Here is a 21,108-nt window from a genome sequence, read left to right as displayed (position 1 = left end):
CACATTACGTTCATATTCATTACCTGAAAAAACTAGATATTTTATCCTTTCTAGTTCTTAAAGATGCAATACACCCTACCCCCCCGCCCCACCAAAACCATAACCAAACCCATACATAACTCTCAAATATTTTAACCTATTTTCTTTCCTTTTAGGATCTGCCTATAAGCCTTGAGGTTCCACAGCCGGGTCCCAAAGACGTACGTACTTAAATGCTCCAACTATATTGAAACTTCATTATTAAATATGCAGCTATAAACATCCTAGGAATCATACAAAAATATTTTGATATAATACTCACCAATCTACTAAATCCTCCATAGAGGATGCAGAAGCCTCCCTGATAGCCAGTAATATCAACAAAGCCTTCAATATTTCTGTAGTCATAGGAGCACAGGACCTTATTTGTAGCAGGATCAATTTGGTCAATTCCTCCAGGAGTCACTTCCAGAATCACAGGTTTCCTTGTATCACTCCAGTGATGCTTATAGCAGTTATACCTCTGATGAGAGAGGTACTTTTAGACATTTATGTACACTCCTTTACTACACAGCAGTAGTTCTCTACTTAGCTAGTAAGTTCAAAAAAACCATGCAATTTCCCTTAATGTTATCTATATTAAAGATACTATGAAGCAAAGGAAAGTAGCTGCAGCTGTTAACTGACAAGGAGGTCACAGCTTAAACAATGCATTTTGAAACAAGAACAGAATCCCAAAAGAGCCACTCCTAAAGGAAGTAAGTTCACTTGTTGCAGAAGGTGGTCCACTCAGACTTCGAACACTGTGGTAAAATGAGGAAACAGCATTTACACCAAATGCTGTTATTCAGCTAATTAAATCAAAGTTAAGGTAAGTTTGTTACTATAGTGAAAATTTTTCATCTCCTGCAATCACATTTCATTACAAATGCTAACTTAATTAAACCAGCAAAAGTAAGAGATCTGTTCTAAACCATAATAAGACAAAGGGGATCCCCATATTCCAGCCATGTTACTATGCTCATGGCTCAAGAGCATACCCTATGCAAGATTTCAAATTATTTAAAGTAACTTTAAGCACTTGAAGTGCTATATTCTATGACAAAAAGACAAATATAAAGTCCAGTTCTGTAGACTGCATTGCTTATTACTGTATTACCTCAATTTAGTAAACCCTGATCTTGTCTGTAATCTGACCTATAGAAATCCTTCTAGGGAGCATCAAATGTTCCAGATGTTATGCAGAAAATATTTAATTATAAAGTAAAGCAAATATTGACCAATGAGTCAATGTTTTTCTTCTCTCCAGATTAGAACTCCACACAGCACAGCCCTGTATTTCAACAGTAACATTCATAGTCCATGTACAAGTATAAGGCTCAGGCCAACCAAAGAGAGTTCAAATATTCTACTAGAAAAGAGGTTCCCACTGCTTTTGAACAAACTCCATTTTCTCATCTCAGTCTTGAGATCCAAATTCACAAAACTAGTTTTAGGTAGCACACATAGCACAAGCATTAAATACATGAACAAAGTAGAAGTTTCAGTCTTCAGATAATTTCCTTAAACCACACGATGCAGATAAACCAGACACTCACCCGTCCTGTGATTTTTCCTTCCGAGAAGTCTGTCCTGAATCTCTGTTTTGACAAAAGTAAACAGTGAATGAATGCAAACATGACAACCCATCTATCCAGAAAGTCTACATTTAAGCAGACTCTGTTTTACAGGACTCAAATATTAAGCCTCTCAGAAGGCTCACCATTCCACTGCAGTTTAATATATTCAATATTTATAGCTTTACTTGCTCTTTACAAATCATGCATACTTGCTCCAACTGACACTAGATCAAGATCATCAACATAAAAGCTCAAAAAACTTGCTTTCCTACTTTTTATTCAGAGAAAGAAAGCATAATAAGCTACCACAGATGGCAGTGGTAACCAAATACTTACCGCTTGAAGAAAATAAAAATAAAAATCTTACCAGTGCCTCTGTAAGGAGTTCTGTTCTGTGCTCTGTGGAAAACTTAAGTGTCTCAGATTTTTTTCCACTCCCTTTGCGAAAAGTGAGGTTAAATTCTGTTCCTTGTCCTTTTCCAACAGGAGAAATACTACAGATATCTCCATAAGGCCACTAGACAATTGAAAGTAATTAGGTTATACGGTCAGTAATTTTGAAGCTACATCTCTCCTCCTCAAAACCCCTTAGTACCAATAATAAATAACCCTGTAACAAGATGACAGCTAGCATGCTAGGTGACAGCATAAGCTTGAGCTTCCTATTTGATACTGTGCAAAGTAACTAAGTGTCCCAACTCCCTTCAGGGCCACAACTTAGCAGTGATCAAACTTAGCCTGGTTCCTTCAGAACAGCACAGCCAAAGGCAAACTACTACTTGCTGGCCAATAAAGAGAAATTACCTAAAAGTACAAAACCCTAGTGGGTATTTGTAGAGTTACTGAAGGCAACACAGACCTTCTATTATGTGTGCTTTTGTATGCAGCTGCCACACATTCTGGCTTTTCTGAGATCTTGTAAGACTAGATGGTTTCTTAAGCCTGGATGCCACTATTCACTCTGGATAATGAATGCAAGTCAAAAATCAACTTCAAAAATTACATTTACCTGATTTGTAACTTCCAACGTGTTGGGGTTGTATGTGGTGATGGCATGGGTTCCAACTGAAAAGACCCGCTTATATCTAGAATACAAAAGAGTGTTAAGTTTCTCCAGAACTCACAGGAAAACCTATGCTGAACTGCAAAAATGATCTTAAGAAGATATATACAGGGTTTTGTTAGGAAACGGATATGGAATTTTCTTTGTTGTTAGCTTGCAGTTTACCCTTACCGTATGTTAAACTCTCCTGTTCTATATATCCGTAAAGGGGACATACAAGTTAAATACTACTAAATAGATTTACTTATGCCTACCTTTTCCTAAGTTAGTGGCTGAGTCAGGACCAAAGACTGGCTTTGGAACTTGCACTGAAAGGTACTACCAGACCAGAATAAATTCTAAGAAGGCTACACAGGTAGGAAAAAAAACCCCCAACCATTACTGCCATAGTCTAAAGCATCTGTCTGAAGCTGCCTTAGCCAAGTTTTAACATGAAATCCAATTTACACAGTTGTTCACAATACTGTGTCAAGTCAAAGTACTACTATGGCCAAGCCTAATTTTCTTCAACTTGAGGTAAACCAAAGCTACCAAGATCACCACAGTTACAGTCATTGTGCATTGATTTCACAGATACATCAACTGTCACAGGGCTTAAAGAATAGCAAGGTAGTTGCTTGGGTTTCAGATGAAACAGATACAAGCAGCAGTGAGCTAAAGATACAGAATTTAGATGCATCAAGTGCAAAATCAAAGCCTTACCATGGTTTCATTTCCTAGATAATCTTCAAAATATACCCTGAGCGAATAAAGACTCTTTACATATTTCTGAATCTGCAAGTTTTGAAACATAACTAAGCAGAGTTTGAAACAGCGGATCATTAATAATACATTATTGCTTGCACAAACCATGTTCTAGGGTGCTTCCATCAGGAAACCATCCAGCCAAAAAGTAAAGTCAAACCTGAACTAGAGTCTGCCAATACTAGTAAGTATCCTCTGACTAAAGCAACAGCATCTGAACATGGATGCCTTTCTTGAACTTGAAACTAATAAAAATACTTTGGCTAATTGTCCAGATTAAAACTGATTCAGTGTAGGAATTTAAGTTGCAATTCTGGGTAAACTGTGCATTTGCTTGGAAAAGATATTATCAACCAGATGCTTAATTAATCTGAATCTGTGCCATGTTAGACTGCATCGAGAACCAGCAGGTCACATCATCTATCCTTCTCTGCATTCTTGTTTCGCAGTGCTTTCTCCTCTCTCACTTGACAGGTCTGCAGCACAAGCGATCATTTAGTCAAAGTCAAACTTTGCCTGGGCTTCAAATACATTCAGAGCAGCTCCTACATAACAGGAAGGTCAAGAGCATCCATCTGACAGTTACACAATCTCACAAACTTAATATCCTTCCATTTTCCATTATTATTCAAATAAATCAGTGTGAATTGCTGCCTTTACTGGCCCAGAATTTACTTAATAATTAAAACAAGTGCTTATTTTCTTCAAAGCTTAGGAGCATCTGTATTGAACTGATCTGTCACCTTAAGGATGTTTAACATATTTGCAAAACCTATTTGTTTTTCCATATAGTTGAAATTTCCTTATTTAAGATGCAGGTCAAGGAAGTCATGAAGTAATGAAGCAGAATGTTTGAAGCCACTCTAGCTGCTAATAATTCCACTATATTCAGCCTGACAAAGAATGCTCCAGTTCTTAGTTCATAAAAAGAAAACAACTGTTCCCTCTCGTTGCACAATTTAGGTAGGTATTCTGTCTTTTATATGGCTCATAGGTAAGGTTCATTTAAAGTTCTTTGGAACAGCATGTCACATATAATGAAGCTCTGTATTACTTGCTCAAGGTTTTATTTACTTCCTTAGCCTCCTATGAGCTGCACAGTGCTTTGTGGCAGAGTAAGGATTTGCAACCATTACACGTAACTGAATATCAGCTTCCAAACATCATAGTCCCTTCCTTTTCTACTCTTATGCTCAAACCTACATTTCAAGATTCAGGAAGCATTTATTATCCAGCATTCTTAATATGTGATGGGACAAGGAACACAAGACAAAACAGCAGTCTTGCTGAGCTGCCATTTCCCTTGTTTCCTCTCCATAGGTAAATTCAGAAGACCCAAGTCTTGTTTCACGAACAGAGGACATTCAGAAGTCAGCTCTTACATGTGGCTTACTTTTGTTCAGAACTTCACCTATAAATATGTAAGAAATGTATTCATACCTCCAGGACTTGAAGAGTTTGCTACTAATTGTCTCTCAAACTACTCGCAGTGCTGTCTAATACCAGGCTGTTTTTAGAAGAGTTGAAGCAAATGTCCTCTTCCCTGTAAAAAGGCTATTACCTGTTCACTAGTTATTTTAAAGCACTGGAGAGATCTTTTTAATTGGAATGAACCTGGCAGATAAATTTCACACCACCACTCCCAACAAAAAAAACAAAAAAAAAAACCAAAAAAACCAAAAAAACCAAAAAAAAAACCAACAAAAAAAACCAAACCAAAACAATCTTCATTAATTTTACAGATCTACTGATTAACACTGGAGCATCATCATTTGCACTACTGTAAAATAATCTATAGACACACAGAGCCCATATTCAAAGATTCAAAGTGACAAATTCTCTGAGTAGTCAAAATGATTCAGGCTCATTTAGCACCACACATTAAGTTATAGGGTTTTTTTTAGTGTTATACATAAGACTATACTGAGAATGTATAACTATGAACTGAGTGGCCTAAAGAATTCAAATGGAAAATTTACTAAGAGTCAAATAAGCTTCTGCTGCAACAAACAAGAGGCAACTACTTACTAAATAATTCTTTTACAGGGAGGGGGAAAGAACTAACACACCATTGTATTTTTAAAATAAATCTGTTCTAGACTTTAGACTAGTTCTGTAAGACTTCAGTAAGTGTACCAGAATGTTACCATCAAGGTAATAAGATCATAACTTCAAGAGCTTGCCTCAGGCTCTTTAATGAGAGGAGTTGGGCAAAATAAGAAATCTGAAGTTTATGTATTTGATTTTCACCAACTGGCTCAAATCACATGCACACTAAACTTGCATATATACCACAGAAAATTCTGAGGAAGAGACCAGACATTTTCTATTGGGGAATAGAAAGATTAGGAGAGACAAACTGTTCTATTATTCAATTGCAATGGAGTATCTTATTGTTACTAAGGGAAGTAGTTTATTCATCCACACCCACAAGATTCCAAATGCATGGATCATAACTCAGGTAAGACTCAATTTACACAAGTACCAGAGACAATTCTACTGAGAAAAAAACTAAACATTAAACAATTTCTTTCAAGTCAATCAAAACTTCAAGTTAATCACAACTCTGGTAAAGATTTTGCACTCAGAGAGCTGCTCAGTCTAGTCTGGACTCTGAACTACCCAGAGTTTTAATTTTTAATAAAGCAGGGAGCTCTTCGATTAGACATTGAAGCAACCTCACGGTTCTTCAAAGCACAGCTGTGAAAGATCCATGACTGCTGCAAGCCCATTCTCCTTTCCTTCTCAGTATTCTCAGTCTTTGATAGGATGAATGTGTCACCCAGGCAAAACAAAACAAAACAAAAAAATCAACCAGTTTCAATTTACTGGTCAAACAACAGATTTGGACAATACCTCTTCATAAAACCATTAGAAACAAGCAGTTCTCATGTTCCCAAAGTGCAGATAACCCACTCTCTTTGTTATATTGATGTTTAGATAGTAAGGAAAAATCCCATTCTACAGAGATACCATGCATGTAAAAAGGAACAGTGGGTAAGCATACCAAATAAAGTCATAACAGCTGACTTCAGACACAGCATAACAGATACCAGCTATGACAACTTAATGAAAAATTTTATTACACATTGCCAAGCCTTTGCAGACAGAAACATCATCAAAAATTCATCTTTAGATCCAAGACGCCCATTAGGATCAGGTTAAGTTCTATTAGCAGAATTCTTCAAATTATCTAAGCTAGTAGTTTAAAAGATAATCTGTTACACAACTTCTTAAGTGTATGTGTGGAGAAGTGATCCACATCTATTAAAGTACATAAAATACTACTCCTCCATAAACCTGTTCAGAAAAGAAACATTTCCACTTTAAATTTAGTGGTTTATATAGTCACCTCAAGAGACTTGGAAGCTGATGGGGCCAGGTCCATTTCAGACTACAATGCAGTGGAGGCAGTGTAGAGCATAAGCAGAGGAAGGCTAAACCACAACGTTTAAGATCCAAACTAATTCTAGTGAAGATGCATTTAGTTCAGACACTGCAGCAGGAGCCTTTATTTCAATTTTCATTCATCAGTTGGATGAAGTTAAAACTATGCAGTTAAATCCAATGAAAGAGGAAAAACATCACAGAAAATTTTAAAAGCAAAAAAAAAAAATAAATTAACAAACTTCAAGCTACTTACTTTCCCCTCCATGAATGTTTTGTTGTGTAGAAACAAGCAAGATCTCTGTTTTCTCTAATTATATTCATTCTGTGCCAAGACCTGGAAACAAAGGAGACATCCTGTTAGCACTCAGGATTCTTATTTAAAACCAAAGTTCACTAATCATCAATATGCTTCAAGACAAAAATACTTTGTTTTTAAACTTATGTTTATCAAGCAATAAATGGACCAAGTTGCACAAACATTTTTAATGTCTTCACTGCATTTGCTAAACTAGCTACTTCTTAACAGTACCAGGTTCTGGTAAGTTATGCCCCATTTGCCATATTACAACCACTCTACTCCCACTGCACCTTTGCACATTAAAATTCAAGTATATTTTATGTCATCTCCAAAATGCTTTAATCCCAAAAATCATATGATACAAAACTGAGTAGCCTCTACCAGTAACTCAAAGTCCTACTGCAATTCTGAAATAAACAGTAAGGAGATACCTGCATACAAAGAACAGTTTGTTTTCCAGTCTGAAACAGAACTTGAGGTTAAGAAACTTACTTACTAGCTAAGCATTCCTGTGCTGTAAAAGTTTAAGCAATCTCACCACTAACATTCTGACATGCTTATTCAACACAGGAATATCTATTCCCTGAACACACACACAGAGGAATTTAGTGAATCTTGCCCACAACTGCTTGAGTAGATCGTTGCTTTAGGAGCTGCTAAGTTCTAAGGAATGCTTCTAAACACTATTTTCAATGCCTGAAACAAATGCATATTGAGTAGTTAGGAAATTAATCTCCCTCTTACTTCACTATGCTGTTATTGCATATACAAGGAACATAAGCAGACATTCCCTGATTAAGTGCAAGAGTGAAGTTGTCATTCTTTATTTAGTGCTACAGCACTAGCTTTTCAAATGTGTTAAATCAGGCTTCCCTGTTACTACTCTCAGGTTCACACCAATAACATGCTGGTATCCCAAAACATCACACTAATGCTGGTCTGCAAGAACACAGCTTGCCTGAAGCAACTCTCAAGTAACCCAATCCCAGTCAGTATCCCACTGAAAGTTAGATAATAACCCCTTATCTTTTTACATTCGGCTAACTCTGCTTGACTTTGCAAAGAGAGATTTCTTCTTTTGAGATGGATGACCTGTAACATTAGCTCATCACCAACTTCTCCCCTCTACAACCTCAGGTTATTTTCTTTCTGAGCAAAGGCTGTAGTAGTTATGGAGTCATAAGCATGAAGAATGGATAACCTGCTCAAAATGAGCTCTAGAATTCTTTCCCTCAGGTGAAGAACCAGCACAGCCATCACTACCTACTGAATGAAACTTGAGGTACTGCCTCGAGGAAGAGAGAAGAGCAATATTTATGTGTTTCAATGACTCAGTCTTTGAGTCAAATTTTCTGAGTTAATACTCTAACCACTTGTGGCAAGTTAAATTCTCTAAAACCAGTTTTTGGAAACAAAGTTTTATGAGGGGCAGGACATTCAACAGCATTATTGCAACTGACCGCTGACATCATCTACCTGGACCTGTGCATTTGATACTGTCCCCTGCCTGACATCCTTGCCTCTAAACTGAAGTAACACACATTTGACAGATAGACCACTCAGTGGATAGGGAAGTGTCTGGAGGCTTGCACTCAAGAAGTTGCAGTTAATGGCCCAATGTTAAAGTGGAGATAACAAGTGGCATTCCTCAGGGGTCAAGATTGAGACTGGCACCTTTGTCAGGGATATGGACTGTGGACTCTCTGCAAGTTTGCTGCTGACAGCAAGCAGTGTGGTGCAATCAACAGGCAGGAGGGAAGGGATGACATCTAAAGGGACTCTGACAGGTGTGAGACGTGGGTCAGTGCCAACCTCACAAAGTTCAACAAGGCCACACGCAAGACCCGGCACCTGGGCTGGGCCATCCCAAGCACAAATACAAGCCTGGTGAAGAATGGCTTCAAAGCAGTCCTGAGGAGGATTTGGGGGTGTTGGTTGATGAGAAATTTGACACAATCTAGCAATGTGCACTCACAGCCCAGAACCACATTCCAGGCTGCATGAAACAAAAACTGTCCAGCAGGCCAAGGGAGGCAATTCTTCCACTCTGCTCTGCTCTTGTGGGACCTCACCTGCAGTACTGTGTCCAGCTCTGGGGGTCCCAACATAAGGACAACCTAGTCCACACCTTGTGGAGTGAGTCTAGAGGAGGGACACAAAGATGGCCAGGGAGGGAGCTGGAGCACCTCTCCTATGGAGACAGGCTGAGACCTGGGGTTGTGCATCCTGGAGAAAATGAGCTCCAGGGAGAACTTAGAGCAGCCTTCCAGTACCTAATGGGACCAACAAGAAAGCCATAGAGGGGGTTTGGGCATGTAGTGACAGGACACCTTCAAACTGAGAGAGGGGAGGGTTAGGTTAGATGTTAGGATTAAATTCTTCATCGCGAGGATGGTGAGAGCTTGGAACAGGCTGCCCAGAGAAGTTCCCGACACCCATTACACCACTGGAAATGCTCAAGGCCAGGTTGGAAGGCACCTTGAGCAACTTGGTCAAGTCAAAAGTGTTCCTGCCCATGGCAGCAAGGTTAGAACTAGATGATCTTGAAGGTCCTTTCCAACCTAAAGAATTCTATGATTACTCTTGAAGTTCTCCATTTTGCTTGGCTTAAGAACTATGATTAGTATTCCCATGGATAAGAATCAGAACAGTATGTTAAATCCAAACTACACAGAACTTACTGTACAGTAGCACACTTTATATCTGGTAATTTTATTTTAAAGTTATCTTTCAGAACAACATACCATATACTCAGTCTTTATGCCACTCTTTCAAAGCCATTTTCTTGACATTGACTGAAGTATTAGTAAAAATAAAATAAGAGGCTTGTAACAAGACTAGCTCCACTAAGTACAGGATTAAAGGATCTATTTATCTGTAATTCCAGTTTCACCAATACCAGACTCCTCTAGCAAGCTCTATTAGGTCTTCCAGACCTGAACACCACTTACTCCAAAGTATTTAAAGCAATATGTTCTCAAGGTTGCAAATACCTACTCCTAATAATAAAGAACTAGGAAACATTCATTTCTGAGCTACCAGAAGCTTTCAGCAAATTTAACAACAGCATCTAACTAGAATCAGTATAATGATGGATGAAGTATTTATTGTACTTCAAGTGCAAGTGACAAATTCACCAGACTGATTTTTTCTTTAGATGAAAACCACTAATGTAATTTAGCTTTGATGCTTTACTCACTGTGCTTCTGGACAGTGACTGCAACTATCCCTTCCACAGAGGAGACTACCACAGGGGCAGTATATGCCCAAATCTAGCAACAATTAATTCTTGTACACATTTTCCATCAGTTTAACAGAGAGAAAAGGCTGACAATAGCCTAGTGTTCTGAGCTGCTGTGGTAAAGCCCAGCAATTATTTTCCAGTTGTCTTGGATTCCACAGTAATAACAAGATGAAAAAAAATAGTTCATACCATAGACAAAGATATTTCAGAAGAAACCAATACGCTCTCTTCCTTCACTCATTTCAGAACCATTGTGGCATCCCTTTTTTACTAGTAGTCTTGCACTATCTACAGTGCAATACACTGTAATTTTAGCACCTAAGACAGTACAACCACTGACTTGGCAGAACACACCAGGCTCCATCATTGTTCAAGTTTAGCCATATTACCAGTACAAGCTATAGAGGCCTGCTTAGTTATATATTAATTTCCTAAAAGAAGACAACATTCTTGCTACCTCTTCTTCCCACATTCAATGACCTTTAAAAAGTTGGCTGACCTAACACAAAAATTGAGTGATATTTGTTATCTCACTCATAAGAGCATCCAGGGCAACAAGGCACTAACTCGAGCAATCATCTTAGTGTTCTGCAGTACCGAGGAGTGGGGAAGTCAACAACTTCACAGGTTATTTTGAATACTTCACAGCACAGCTATTGCATATCCCATACTGATGGTTTTTTAAGGTTTGATACTAGAGAAACACTCGGACTATTTCCACTGGAGCAGAGGCAAAAACTACTTTGAAAGTACCAGTTTATAAACATTATTTGCTTGGTTGAGAGTGGGCATACTGAATGCAGACTGCAGTCAAAAAGTCCAAGGATTCTGCAGGCAAAGTATTGTCTACAACTTGTAGCTTCTTTTGGGAGCCTAAATAAAGCACTCTCCAAAATATCCCCTGGATATTTTAATCAGTTTTTTCACAGGACTGAAGTTCAACAATACTTTCCTATTTGGTTCCTGTAGTACTGTAAATAGCAGTGAAACAGCTTTAGGGGAAGAGCTGAAACCACACTTTTGCGTGTCTCGTGTACCAGAAATAGCAACTCCTTAAACTAAAGGGCCTGAACTGCTTCCAGGACTCCCCCTGCCTCAGTTTAAGTGACAAAGAATCACAGAATAGTTTGAGTCAAAACGGACCTTTCATACAAGTAGGTATACTACACAAGCTATATTCAACTTGCACTTTCCACTTTTCCAGGATTTCACATTCTTTAGACAAAAACTACCATCTGGGAAAACAATCTATTTCAGGAAACTGAGACAAGTCAGTCTCAAACCAGCACTCGTGGAGTCAGAAGAAAAACTGTGACCTTGCAGACATCAAAGCAATAGGCACAGCTGTAATTACATGTAAGTTTCCTTCAATTTAATAAAGTCAGAAGTTTGGACATGGGTTCAAAGTTTAGTACAGAATTCAGATTGAGTTTTTTCCTGATTATATTATCTTTCTGTTACTGCAAAGCCTCGGTATCTTTCTTAAATGAAGATTTAACAAGGTAGGATTCAGAGCCTCACACAGGATTATTATTCTGTTCCACTGCAGGGAGGAGTAAAAGAAACACTGATAAGAAACTGTGATTTCCTGGGCAAAAGAAGATACGAAACTGTGATTTTGTTTTAAAGACTTATTTCAGCATGGCTGATTATGAGTTCCTGGAAAGTCTTTACTACACAGGGACAGATACAGCAAGCTCAAATGTGAATTTTCTGAAAGACAGAAGACATACTATGAGCAGAAGAACAGGAACCAACTGGAAAGAAATGAGAGCAAAGCACTAAAATAACTCCTAAGTTTCTGTTATTCTGTGGTTCTACATATCTGCCTGCTAGCTTAAAGTTCTGGAGCTTGATTTCTCATCATCTACACCTCTGTAACTTTAAAGCCATTATTTAAATAAGTGAGCTTTCCTGCACTGAAATGTTTTAGCTGTCTGTGCCTCAGTCTCCTCTCCCATTGCTGTGGTCACTAACTGGCAGAGTTTTGGCTTCAGACAGATTCTTTCCAACAAGCATTAATTTTTTCTCTTCCATGAACAGTACTCTTCTCCTAAAGTACTACAGCCTAATTAGCTGTGGAAACTGATTTCATCTGTAGTGTAGAAACCCCCAGGCCTTTCTGTAAGAGGGGAAGGAGATAAAATCCACCAGGATCCTTAAAAGAAGCTACATGCAACCTGCCTCATTGATAGTACCAACCCCACATTCAGCAGCCCAGGACAGAAACAGGCTGAGAATTTCAGCCCTACTACTACCATAAATTGTCATTACCACGGTGACAACATCAGACTCCATCCTCCAGGTGACCCATTCCCTCCCTCGGGACTAGTGTTGAGGATAAGAAAAAGTGTGGAAGATTCTGATCTTCTTTTAAATTTATATTAGCATTCTGCTTTACCAGTGAACCAATCTGATTCACCAGCTAGACAGGAGAGTACCAGAACAAAACTATATACTCACTAAGGGAAGGAAGGAGAAAAAAAGAAAGTGTCCCTTTTAGTGATAGTTTAGCAATTCTGTCATATTTCCTCAGAATAATGTTCTGTTTTATTAGTGAGGCAAGAGAGTTGTTAATTTTATTTTTTTTTTTTTTACATGAGAATAGTTTTTTGGAAGCAAATGAAGAAGCTAAGCAGTTGAAGGTTAACACTTCAAGATATGGTTGAATGCCAGCAGAAGAATTATTAAGTCAGTGAGTGTCATTTACTGAGCTTCAAACAAGTCAAAAGCAAAGTCACCTCCACAGTATGAAAAACAGATCTGGCTTTAAAGACCAAGCCTCAGCATATCACTTAAAATCTGGAAATACAAAGTGATTCAGTCCCTCAGGACAAATACGTGTTTGGAAACTATGAAAAATGCCACATGACACCCAGAAGAGCAAGCAATACATACAAAATAAATCTTTCAAAAAATGTGTTCCAACAAGGCTAAAATACAAGGTTAAAGTTCCTAGAACACAGGGACAGAAATGCAACTCTGACTCCAAACACTCAGATATTTGCTCCAAGTGGAAAAAAACCCCAAAACTGTCAGTAATAATAGAAAGGTGCCACTAACTACTAGTTAAGTGGTTTGGCATTTGGCTGCCTATAGTAGGCAGAAATTAGACCAAGCTGAATATCTATGAATTAAAGCAGGCTAGAGCCAAGCATAGTTTTCACATCTGCAAAATTAGTTATGCTATTTTGATTTTTATGCATCAGACTGTTTGTAGAGCATCTTCCTAACTCAATCCTAAAACGAAACTCAAGTCACTAGTAGTTCCTTCAACATATCTTCCTACATGTAAGTAGCCTACACAGACAAATCCAGTAATCAACAACAACAAAAAAAGACTTCAGCTTCAGAGAACTTAAATTCTAAAACAAGGAGTATTTTCTGAAATGCAGTTTTCCCTAACCAGCACTAAGTAACTGAAACAAAGCAGTTACCTACTCAATTTCATCTATTCCAACCATCACAGACCTTATTTGTGAAAGAGCACAGGAGAAAAAGGGAAAACACATTTCAGATTACATTAACTTCTGCCACAGAGCAGAGATGAAATGTATTCACAGGAAGTCTCTGAGTAAACTTCTAGACCTATGTTTCTCCCCAAGCAGAATTCTCAAACACTCCCTCAGCTTGAGGGCACCAAGCCAGAAGGAGAAAAAAAGACCTCTCCCTCCCAAACTGAAGTGATAAGACACTAAACATGGTCCAGAACTCAGACCCCAGTAGAGACACAGATATATAGGAACAAGCTCCACATCACTCGACAGGAAAATCTCTCCCAAAGACTGCTGGCAGCTCACCGCAGACAGAAAACCATCCAATATGACTACTTGTTTTGACTTTCAGAAAATAAAAAGCAAGCTAAAAGCATGCATGGAAGAAATTCAAACGCTCTTGGAAAAATAAAACCATTAAGGGTAGATTTTCTGGAAGATGCATCTAGTTCTGCTCATGCTCCTCAGGCATACTGTTAGCACTCAAAAAAAGAAATAAAATCTCATCTCTGTTAAGAGCGTATCTCCGCCACATGTCTCCCATCCTTCATAAATTATTTCCTAAAGCATCTCCTGACGGTATATTTTGACCTGAAGGCAGGAGGAGGAAAATAACGTGCCTTTTATTAATGGACACGCAAGCACTCTTTTAAGAGAACGAATTCCGCCCGGAGGCTCCAGAAGCCGCATCAGGTGCGGGGCACGCCGAGCGAAGGAAGCAGCGGGCGGGCTGAGGGTGAACAACCGCAGCCCACTCCTCTGCTCAGACACAGGACAGGGCTGCCCGACGAAGGGCAGCGAGTCGATGGTGACAGGTGCCCCGCTGGGGACGCGGGACGCCAGCTCACCGCCCCGGGCCCCTCACGGTGCGGCGGGGGCAGGGGCGGGGCGGTGCCGGGGCAGCATCAGCCCCCGGGCGGCAGAGCCGGCGCTGCCGCGGCCCCGCTCCCCGCACAGCCCCGCGGGCCGGGCGCGCCCCCCGCCCGCCCGCCCGGGCCCCGAGCAGCGCCCGGGACGGCGGAAGCAGGCGGGGGCTGCCACCGCCCCCTCACCTCCCCCGCCGCTGGGATTTACCTGGCCGGGGAGCCCGCGCTGCCCGGACCTGCCCCCACCAGCAATGCGCCTTCCCGGCGATAAGGGCGAAGGGGCACGGAGCGGAGCTCTCACCCCTCACCCTCCGGCCGGCCGGGCGGGCGGCAGCCGCTACACCGCTCCCGCTGCCTCAGAGCCTGGCGCTGGAGGCCGCCATCTTAGCTCGGGCAGCGAGACCGCCCCCTCGGCGCAGCCGCCGTGCGGCCCGGGGCCGTCACGGGACGCGGTCACCTGATGTGCTCCGCGCTGCCTCCCCCTTCCCGCCGCCTCCCTCGTTCCGTCCTTGCTTCCTTCCTGCATTCCCGCCCTCGCCCCTTGCCCTGCCCTGCCTTATTCTGCCGGGAGCCGGCATGGCTGCCTGCGTACTCGCCGGGGTGCAAAGTCCGTGCCGCGCTCCGCCTGAGGGCTGTGGGTGACCGGTGGGCTCCCGCCCGAGCGTCTCCAGGCCGTGAAAGGCGCGTTGAACAGTTAAAAATCCAGAGCACGCTCTTTAATTGTCTGCATTACTTACGTGACTGTAAAAGCGACGTTAAAATGCCACATTAAGGCTGCGGAGACTGAATCACTGATTTATGTGGTTAGCTAACCACTCTTCAGATTTGTTACGGGACTCTTGAGCTGCCCGGCAACTTCCCCATATTCTGTACCAGATGTAAGGCTTCCCAGAAGTGTTGTAAATTACGGCAGCATTATAATACGAGCTTCTTAAAATGCCTACTGATTGGCATAAATATTTTGAATATTTGTTAGTGTGACTTGCGTTGGAATACTATGGTCTTTCCCTTAAAACAGTGCCATTAAAGGCTGCAAATGAAGACAGAAATGAGGAAAAAACTAAGTGGAACTAACTGTCTTGGTGGAAAAGTATTAAAACCACAGGTGTTAAATTTTTTTAATATTTGTTTCATCATCATACGGACTCTTAAGAGCAGCATGAAGCTGAGTCGGGGGAGGTTTAGGCTGATATTTAGAAAAAGGTTCCTCACCCAGAGGGTGGCTGGGCACTGGAACAGGCTCCCCAGGGAAGTGGTCACAGCACTGCTGGAATTCAAGAAGCTTTCGGGCAATGCCCTTGGGCACAAGGGTGTGTCACACAAGGGTGTGACTCTTGGCATGTCCTGGGCAGCGCTGGGAGTTGGAGTCAGTGGTCCTTGTGGTTCCCTTCCAACTCAGGATATTCTGTGATTCTATGATAAACTATCTGTCTTATATTTTGCTTAGTATATTTAAATACTAGTCAGTCGTTCTTCTGATAAATCTAGTCCTCTGAATCTAGGGCACTGTGATAAAATAGCGCTGAGGGGAAAATAACATTACTTTTGGGAAGCTGATAAATTGCTTTTGGTTACAGAACTTCAAGGGAGAGGAAAAAAAAGATATAATGTTTAATTAATGTACTAGGAATTGTAGGAATCTAATTTCAGAGAGAGGTCATATTCAGAATATTTTCTTTGGGTGCATGGAGGAGTTTTTGGACAGGTTTGGAGTGATTTCTGGATTCATTGATTAGTTGGCTCAGAGGGTTTTTGGTCTCAGGGGGTGTTGATTTTGTCTGAATACTTTTTTTGCATTGTTAATATAGGTAGGTTAAATAGGCAACAGCTTGTTAGCTGTTTATTACTCAGGAACAAAGAATGACACTTGCATAATAAAATTGATGTAACAAAATAGTAATCAATGTTTTCATGGATGGATTTTAATCGGGCAGCACAGGTTATACTGCAGTATATTCATTCAGCTCAAGCTAGTATTTCAGTAACTGTGTTTTCCAGTATTTTTGGACATGCTTTTGCATAAGTAGTGGCATTAACTTTGTATCTAGTGCAAACAACTGATAAAAGGAAAGGGGGCCACAGATTCAGATAGAGAACATTTGAGAGATAGTGAAATAATGATATTGAAATTATTCAGAGAAAAAATGAACAAGGAAGGTGTGTTTAGCAGCTCTGACAGGAAGTTAGGAAAATTATATTGTACAACATGATACAATATCTTTCAGAAATTAAAGTAGACCAGGATTTCATTAGTGTCCAACTGTAAAGTATGCATGAAGTTACCATGTGTGCAGAAAAACACATCTAGTTTGCTCGGTCATTTTTTCTTGTGAGATAATGATACTGGATATTTTTAGAGATAGGATCTCATTTTTCTGTTTAACTAAAGGTTTGTGGAAATGCTGAAATGCAAAAATTACAATTTTAACACCTCAAATTTAGAAGTTTGCTGTTTTAATTTAAAAAGAAAGTGAACTAAATCCTCATTCCATTGATGTTAATGGCAGTTTTGTTATTACCTGTGTCTGACAGGTAGTGTTTTGCCCTTAGTTTTTCCAGTCACTTACAGAGTCAGAAATCATATTAGAGCCATTCTCACTATCAAAATAACCATAGCAAAACACAGGTTTGATGCTTTCTTGAAAGATAAAATGTGTAACTACTTCAATCCATTTTGGAGAAGCAAACCCAAGTTCAATTCTTCCAGATCTTTCACCTGAAGTACTGCAAATGTCAATCTGACATTGTTCCTTTAAATACTTCCATTTGCAAAACAGTTCAGGCCATCTCCAGTCTAGAGAGCAAGGTCTCTCCTTCCCATCCAGTTATTGAAATCTGAAAGGATTGAAGAGTTCTAGTCCACCACTAAATAATTAATAGTCCACTGGCTATTTCTGTGATCAGCACCTGTTCTGCAAGACTGTGGTTTAGGATGGCTGAATTTTCAAGCAAGCTACAGTACAGGTACTGTAGAGCTAATGCTAAGATTCTCTGCAGCAACTGCAGTAAATATTATGATTGTAAATGCAACCTATAATAGCAGAAATTTTATTACTTTTAACACAGATATATTGTGGTTCATAGGATTAAAAAAAGAACCAGTTTCTACCTAGCCTACAAGCAGCAAACAATGGACAAATTAACTTCCCTTCCTAGTACTGTCTCTAATGGTAGGGCAGAGTTTTGGATCATCTGTTTGGACAAATTAGAGGTTTTTCCACCCTTCCTTATCTTAGAAGAAAATAGGTTCCTGCTACAACTGGGAATAGTTACTTTACTCTTTTACTTACCTTTCAGTGTTGGAGAGTGCAGGACTATCCACTCTAAGGTCAACTACTGTTTTTCTGCCATGAAGTAATGGGGATCTATTCAATCTTCTTGAAGACTGGACCTAAGAGGTACACCACAGCTTAAAGTGAATTTAGGATAGCTAATACAAAATATGCTTAATAATTGTAATTTTTACATTACCAAATAACAATAACAGTAAGCCTTTGATGACTAATTATAGTACTTGACTGAGACGAGATGACTGAAAGATTTTGAAAGGGGAGAAGTAAATGTAGAAGTCCCACAAAAATCTAATTAAGTAACATGCCTTTGGAAACCTCTGTCCTGGATCTTGTCTCTTTCACTGCAAAATTGTAAATGGCAAAATGCAGGTTACACAGAGGGTCTTCTGGAAATCAGACTCACATTCCTGCATGAGTCTTTGTTCTATTCTTTGTTATCCCAAAGATGCATTAAGACTATGCTGACAATCTGCCAGCTGTTCAAAGCTCACATGAAATTTTTATGTACCTTGACACATTTTTGTCTAAAAATAAATGCAGATAATAACGATAATTTATCTTCTCTGTGACATTAATTAACAGGTAACTTTTGGTTGCTCCCCATTAATAATTCTATATTTCCTGATAGACTCGTTAGATGATGACTTGTTTGTTATCCTAGCTAATAGCTTGATAATAACTGTAGCCTGAGCTAATTAACTTTGTGATAAATTTTAGTAAATTATTGATAAGTATTTTCAATACAGTGATGCATGCCAATCTGTATTCATATTCACATAGCATTCCTCCAACTTCTTCTTCTGTTTGGATAATCCTTTCATTTTGGCATCAGCTTATGTACAGTAAATACATTAGCATTTGATCTCTTAATCCATCTATACCCTTGTATAACCTGGTCTTTTTGGTGTGTCTTTTAAAGATAATCTACAAATTGTCTTGTAACTCTTTTAGCTTCCAATAGATAAGTTCCAATATTAGTTGCAATCCAGTCTCAGTGGTTTATGTGGGTACATCTGGTGTAAGAAAAGTGAATATAACAGATTTGCTTTAAATATCAAATGTCACTCATAGTAGAAAGAATGACATCTTTTCATGGAACTAAATAGCAATGTGCAATGATGTAACAGGTCCTTGCTACAGTTCTAATGAAATTTCACTGTTTAAAAAAATGTGTGGTTGTATTTTTTCAAAGGAAAACATCAAGGATAAATGCATTGTTTATCACATGTAAAATGAAATAGCAACCAAGTCATACAGGAAGTCTTTAACTACCTTCTCTTTTGACTGTATTTAGTCAGATCGTTGAAAAAAAATCTGTACACATATGTTCAGTGGAAACCTTGATAAAATGACAATGAAAATTCCCATATACCTAGTTCATCTTGGGAATGCTTCACCTTAGCATTGCAAGCCTGCTTAATGTAAACTGTTCTTTGAAATATCTGACTCCTGGGGACCATTTTGTGATGAAAGGTACGGATGTCCCAGGTGATATTTCTTCCCACTGCTGACATACAGGGGGGAAGCATCCTGAAACACAAAGAGGCATTGCAGAAGGAGCAGATTGTGAGAAAGGCAAAGGCCTATGCAAAGAAGAAATTGGAATTCTGGAAGAGCAGAACTGGGTGTGGTAGGAGTGGGTTTTGTACGTGGGACTCATAGGATGGAAAAATATCTTGAACAACTGAGAGAGGAGAGTAATCCATCAGCTTCTGCAGGCTTTACCTGAGAACTGGAAAGACAGGAGGAGCTGTGTGGCTATGATTTTAGAAAATTTTATTGTGAACAGAAGAAGTGCTTATGTAGGGAGAAGAGGACTTTTTTTCAAGAAAATGGATGCAGGCACCTCACAGAAAAGGGAAAGCAAAAGGAGAAGAAATACATAGATCTGGCCTGGCAAAACACTGTTAATGATACAAATAGCAGAGAACAAAGACTGGGAATGTCTAGAAAGGAGACAGGGATTGATCTGAGGAATAGAATAGGATGATAGGAAGATTCCAATGTAGAAGCAAGGAGTGGGAGAAAGGGCTTAGCAGAGCAACAGGCTGCAAAGGACAACAAAAGAGGCAGAACCCAGAAACCACAGGTTTTCCAGGATAACTCAGGCTGGGAAACCTAATGCCCATTGGTATTTGACATCCTCTCTAGTGGATCTCAGCTTACTTCTGTTGTTAGTTATTCTTAATACTAATTAAAGATCTGTCTTCCAGATCTGGGTGTTGTACATGACGTTGTATATGATATTATCCCACATCATAACTATGTAGATTTTTTAAATAAACCCAGAGAATTATGCATTTACATACATAAATAACTATGCAGTATTGGCATTGTAAACCAAAAAGTCTTTTAGAGATAAAAAATTCCACAAGATTAGGATTGCCTTTGCAAATAATTGCATGCTTGTGTATAATTTTTATCCATGGGAACTTTGTGTTATTCACTCCACAAGATGAAAGGGCTCATTGAATCCACATGGGTCCTATGCTGTGTTCTATTCACATTGCTCAGTTTGCTGGCCCAAGATTTATTTAGTGTACACTATACCAGCTCTATTATTCTAGCTTCAGAATATTCAATCTTACTAATTTCCATATTGGCATTTCTGTGACATTGTTCAGTACACTGAGTGCTCCAGGAATATGAATTAATTTATTTTCACAGCATCTTTCTGCTTCTAATATTTGACTAGTTGAAAGTACATTAATGTTTCTTTTTCTGTATATTCCTGTATGTAATTTTCAAGTATCCTAATACAACCTTTAAAGATCATGTGTTTTTTAGCAAAAGCACACTTCTCCTATTTTAAAAAATCAAAACTGCTTTTTGATCTCTCCCTGTCTCTTTTTATGACATGAGAACAAAAACATGACAGTATACCTTGCCGGCTTATTCAATGTATTGATCTGTATGACAGTGTAACGTCAACTTTTACATGTCTTATGTATTTTACTCCTATCTTATAAAATTCATGTGCTTAAGACATTGCATTGTCAATTTCATTGTCAGTTTATTTATTGAAAGTTGATTTTTGTGGAAAGTTAAATTTAAATCCTAGTTCGGAATTAGGAATGCTGTTAATTTGAAAACTGAACATTGATGGAGTGGCTGAGAC

At 39.3% G+C, this 21,108-nt stretch overlaps 1 protein-coding gene across 2 annotated transcripts in view; it reads right to left on the bottom strand.

Annotated features, from left to right (window-relative positions):
* DNAJC13 (DnaJ heat shock protein family (Hsp40) member C13) overlaps window positions 1–15,168 on the bottom strand; it is a 56,778-nt gene extending 41,610 nt beyond the window's left edge. For both annotated transcript variants that reach the window (XM_079302021.1, XM_079302022.1), the window contains exons 1-6: window positions 14,906–15,168; window positions 7,049–7,129; window positions 2,608–2,683; window positions 1,966–2,115; window positions 1,578–1,619; window positions 302–502 (exon numbers count right to left, since the gene is read on the bottom strand). In XM_079302021.1, coding sequence (XP_079158147.1) covers window positions 302–502; window positions 1,578–1,619; window positions 1,966–2,115; window positions 2,608–2,683; window positions 7,049–7,116 — 537 coding nt within the window. In that variant the 5' untranslated portion in view covers window positions 7,117–7,129; window positions 14,906–15,168. The remainder of the gene's footprint in view (window positions 1–301; window positions 503–1,577; window positions 1,620–1,965; window positions 2,116–2,607; window positions 2,684–7,048; window positions 7,130–14,905) is intronic.
* Between the last annotated feature and the right edge of the window lie 5,940 nt (window positions 15,169–21,108).

This window comes from Erithacus rubecula (assembly GCF_903797595.1).
Source record: "Erithacus rubecula genome assembly, chromosome: 3".
NCBI classification, from domain to species: Eukaryota; Metazoa; Chordata; class Aves; order Passeriformes; family Muscicapidae; genus Erithacus; species Erithacus rubecula.
Note: the sequence above shows the minus strand (reverse complement) of the source record. Positions and strands in the feature narration are given on the sequence as shown.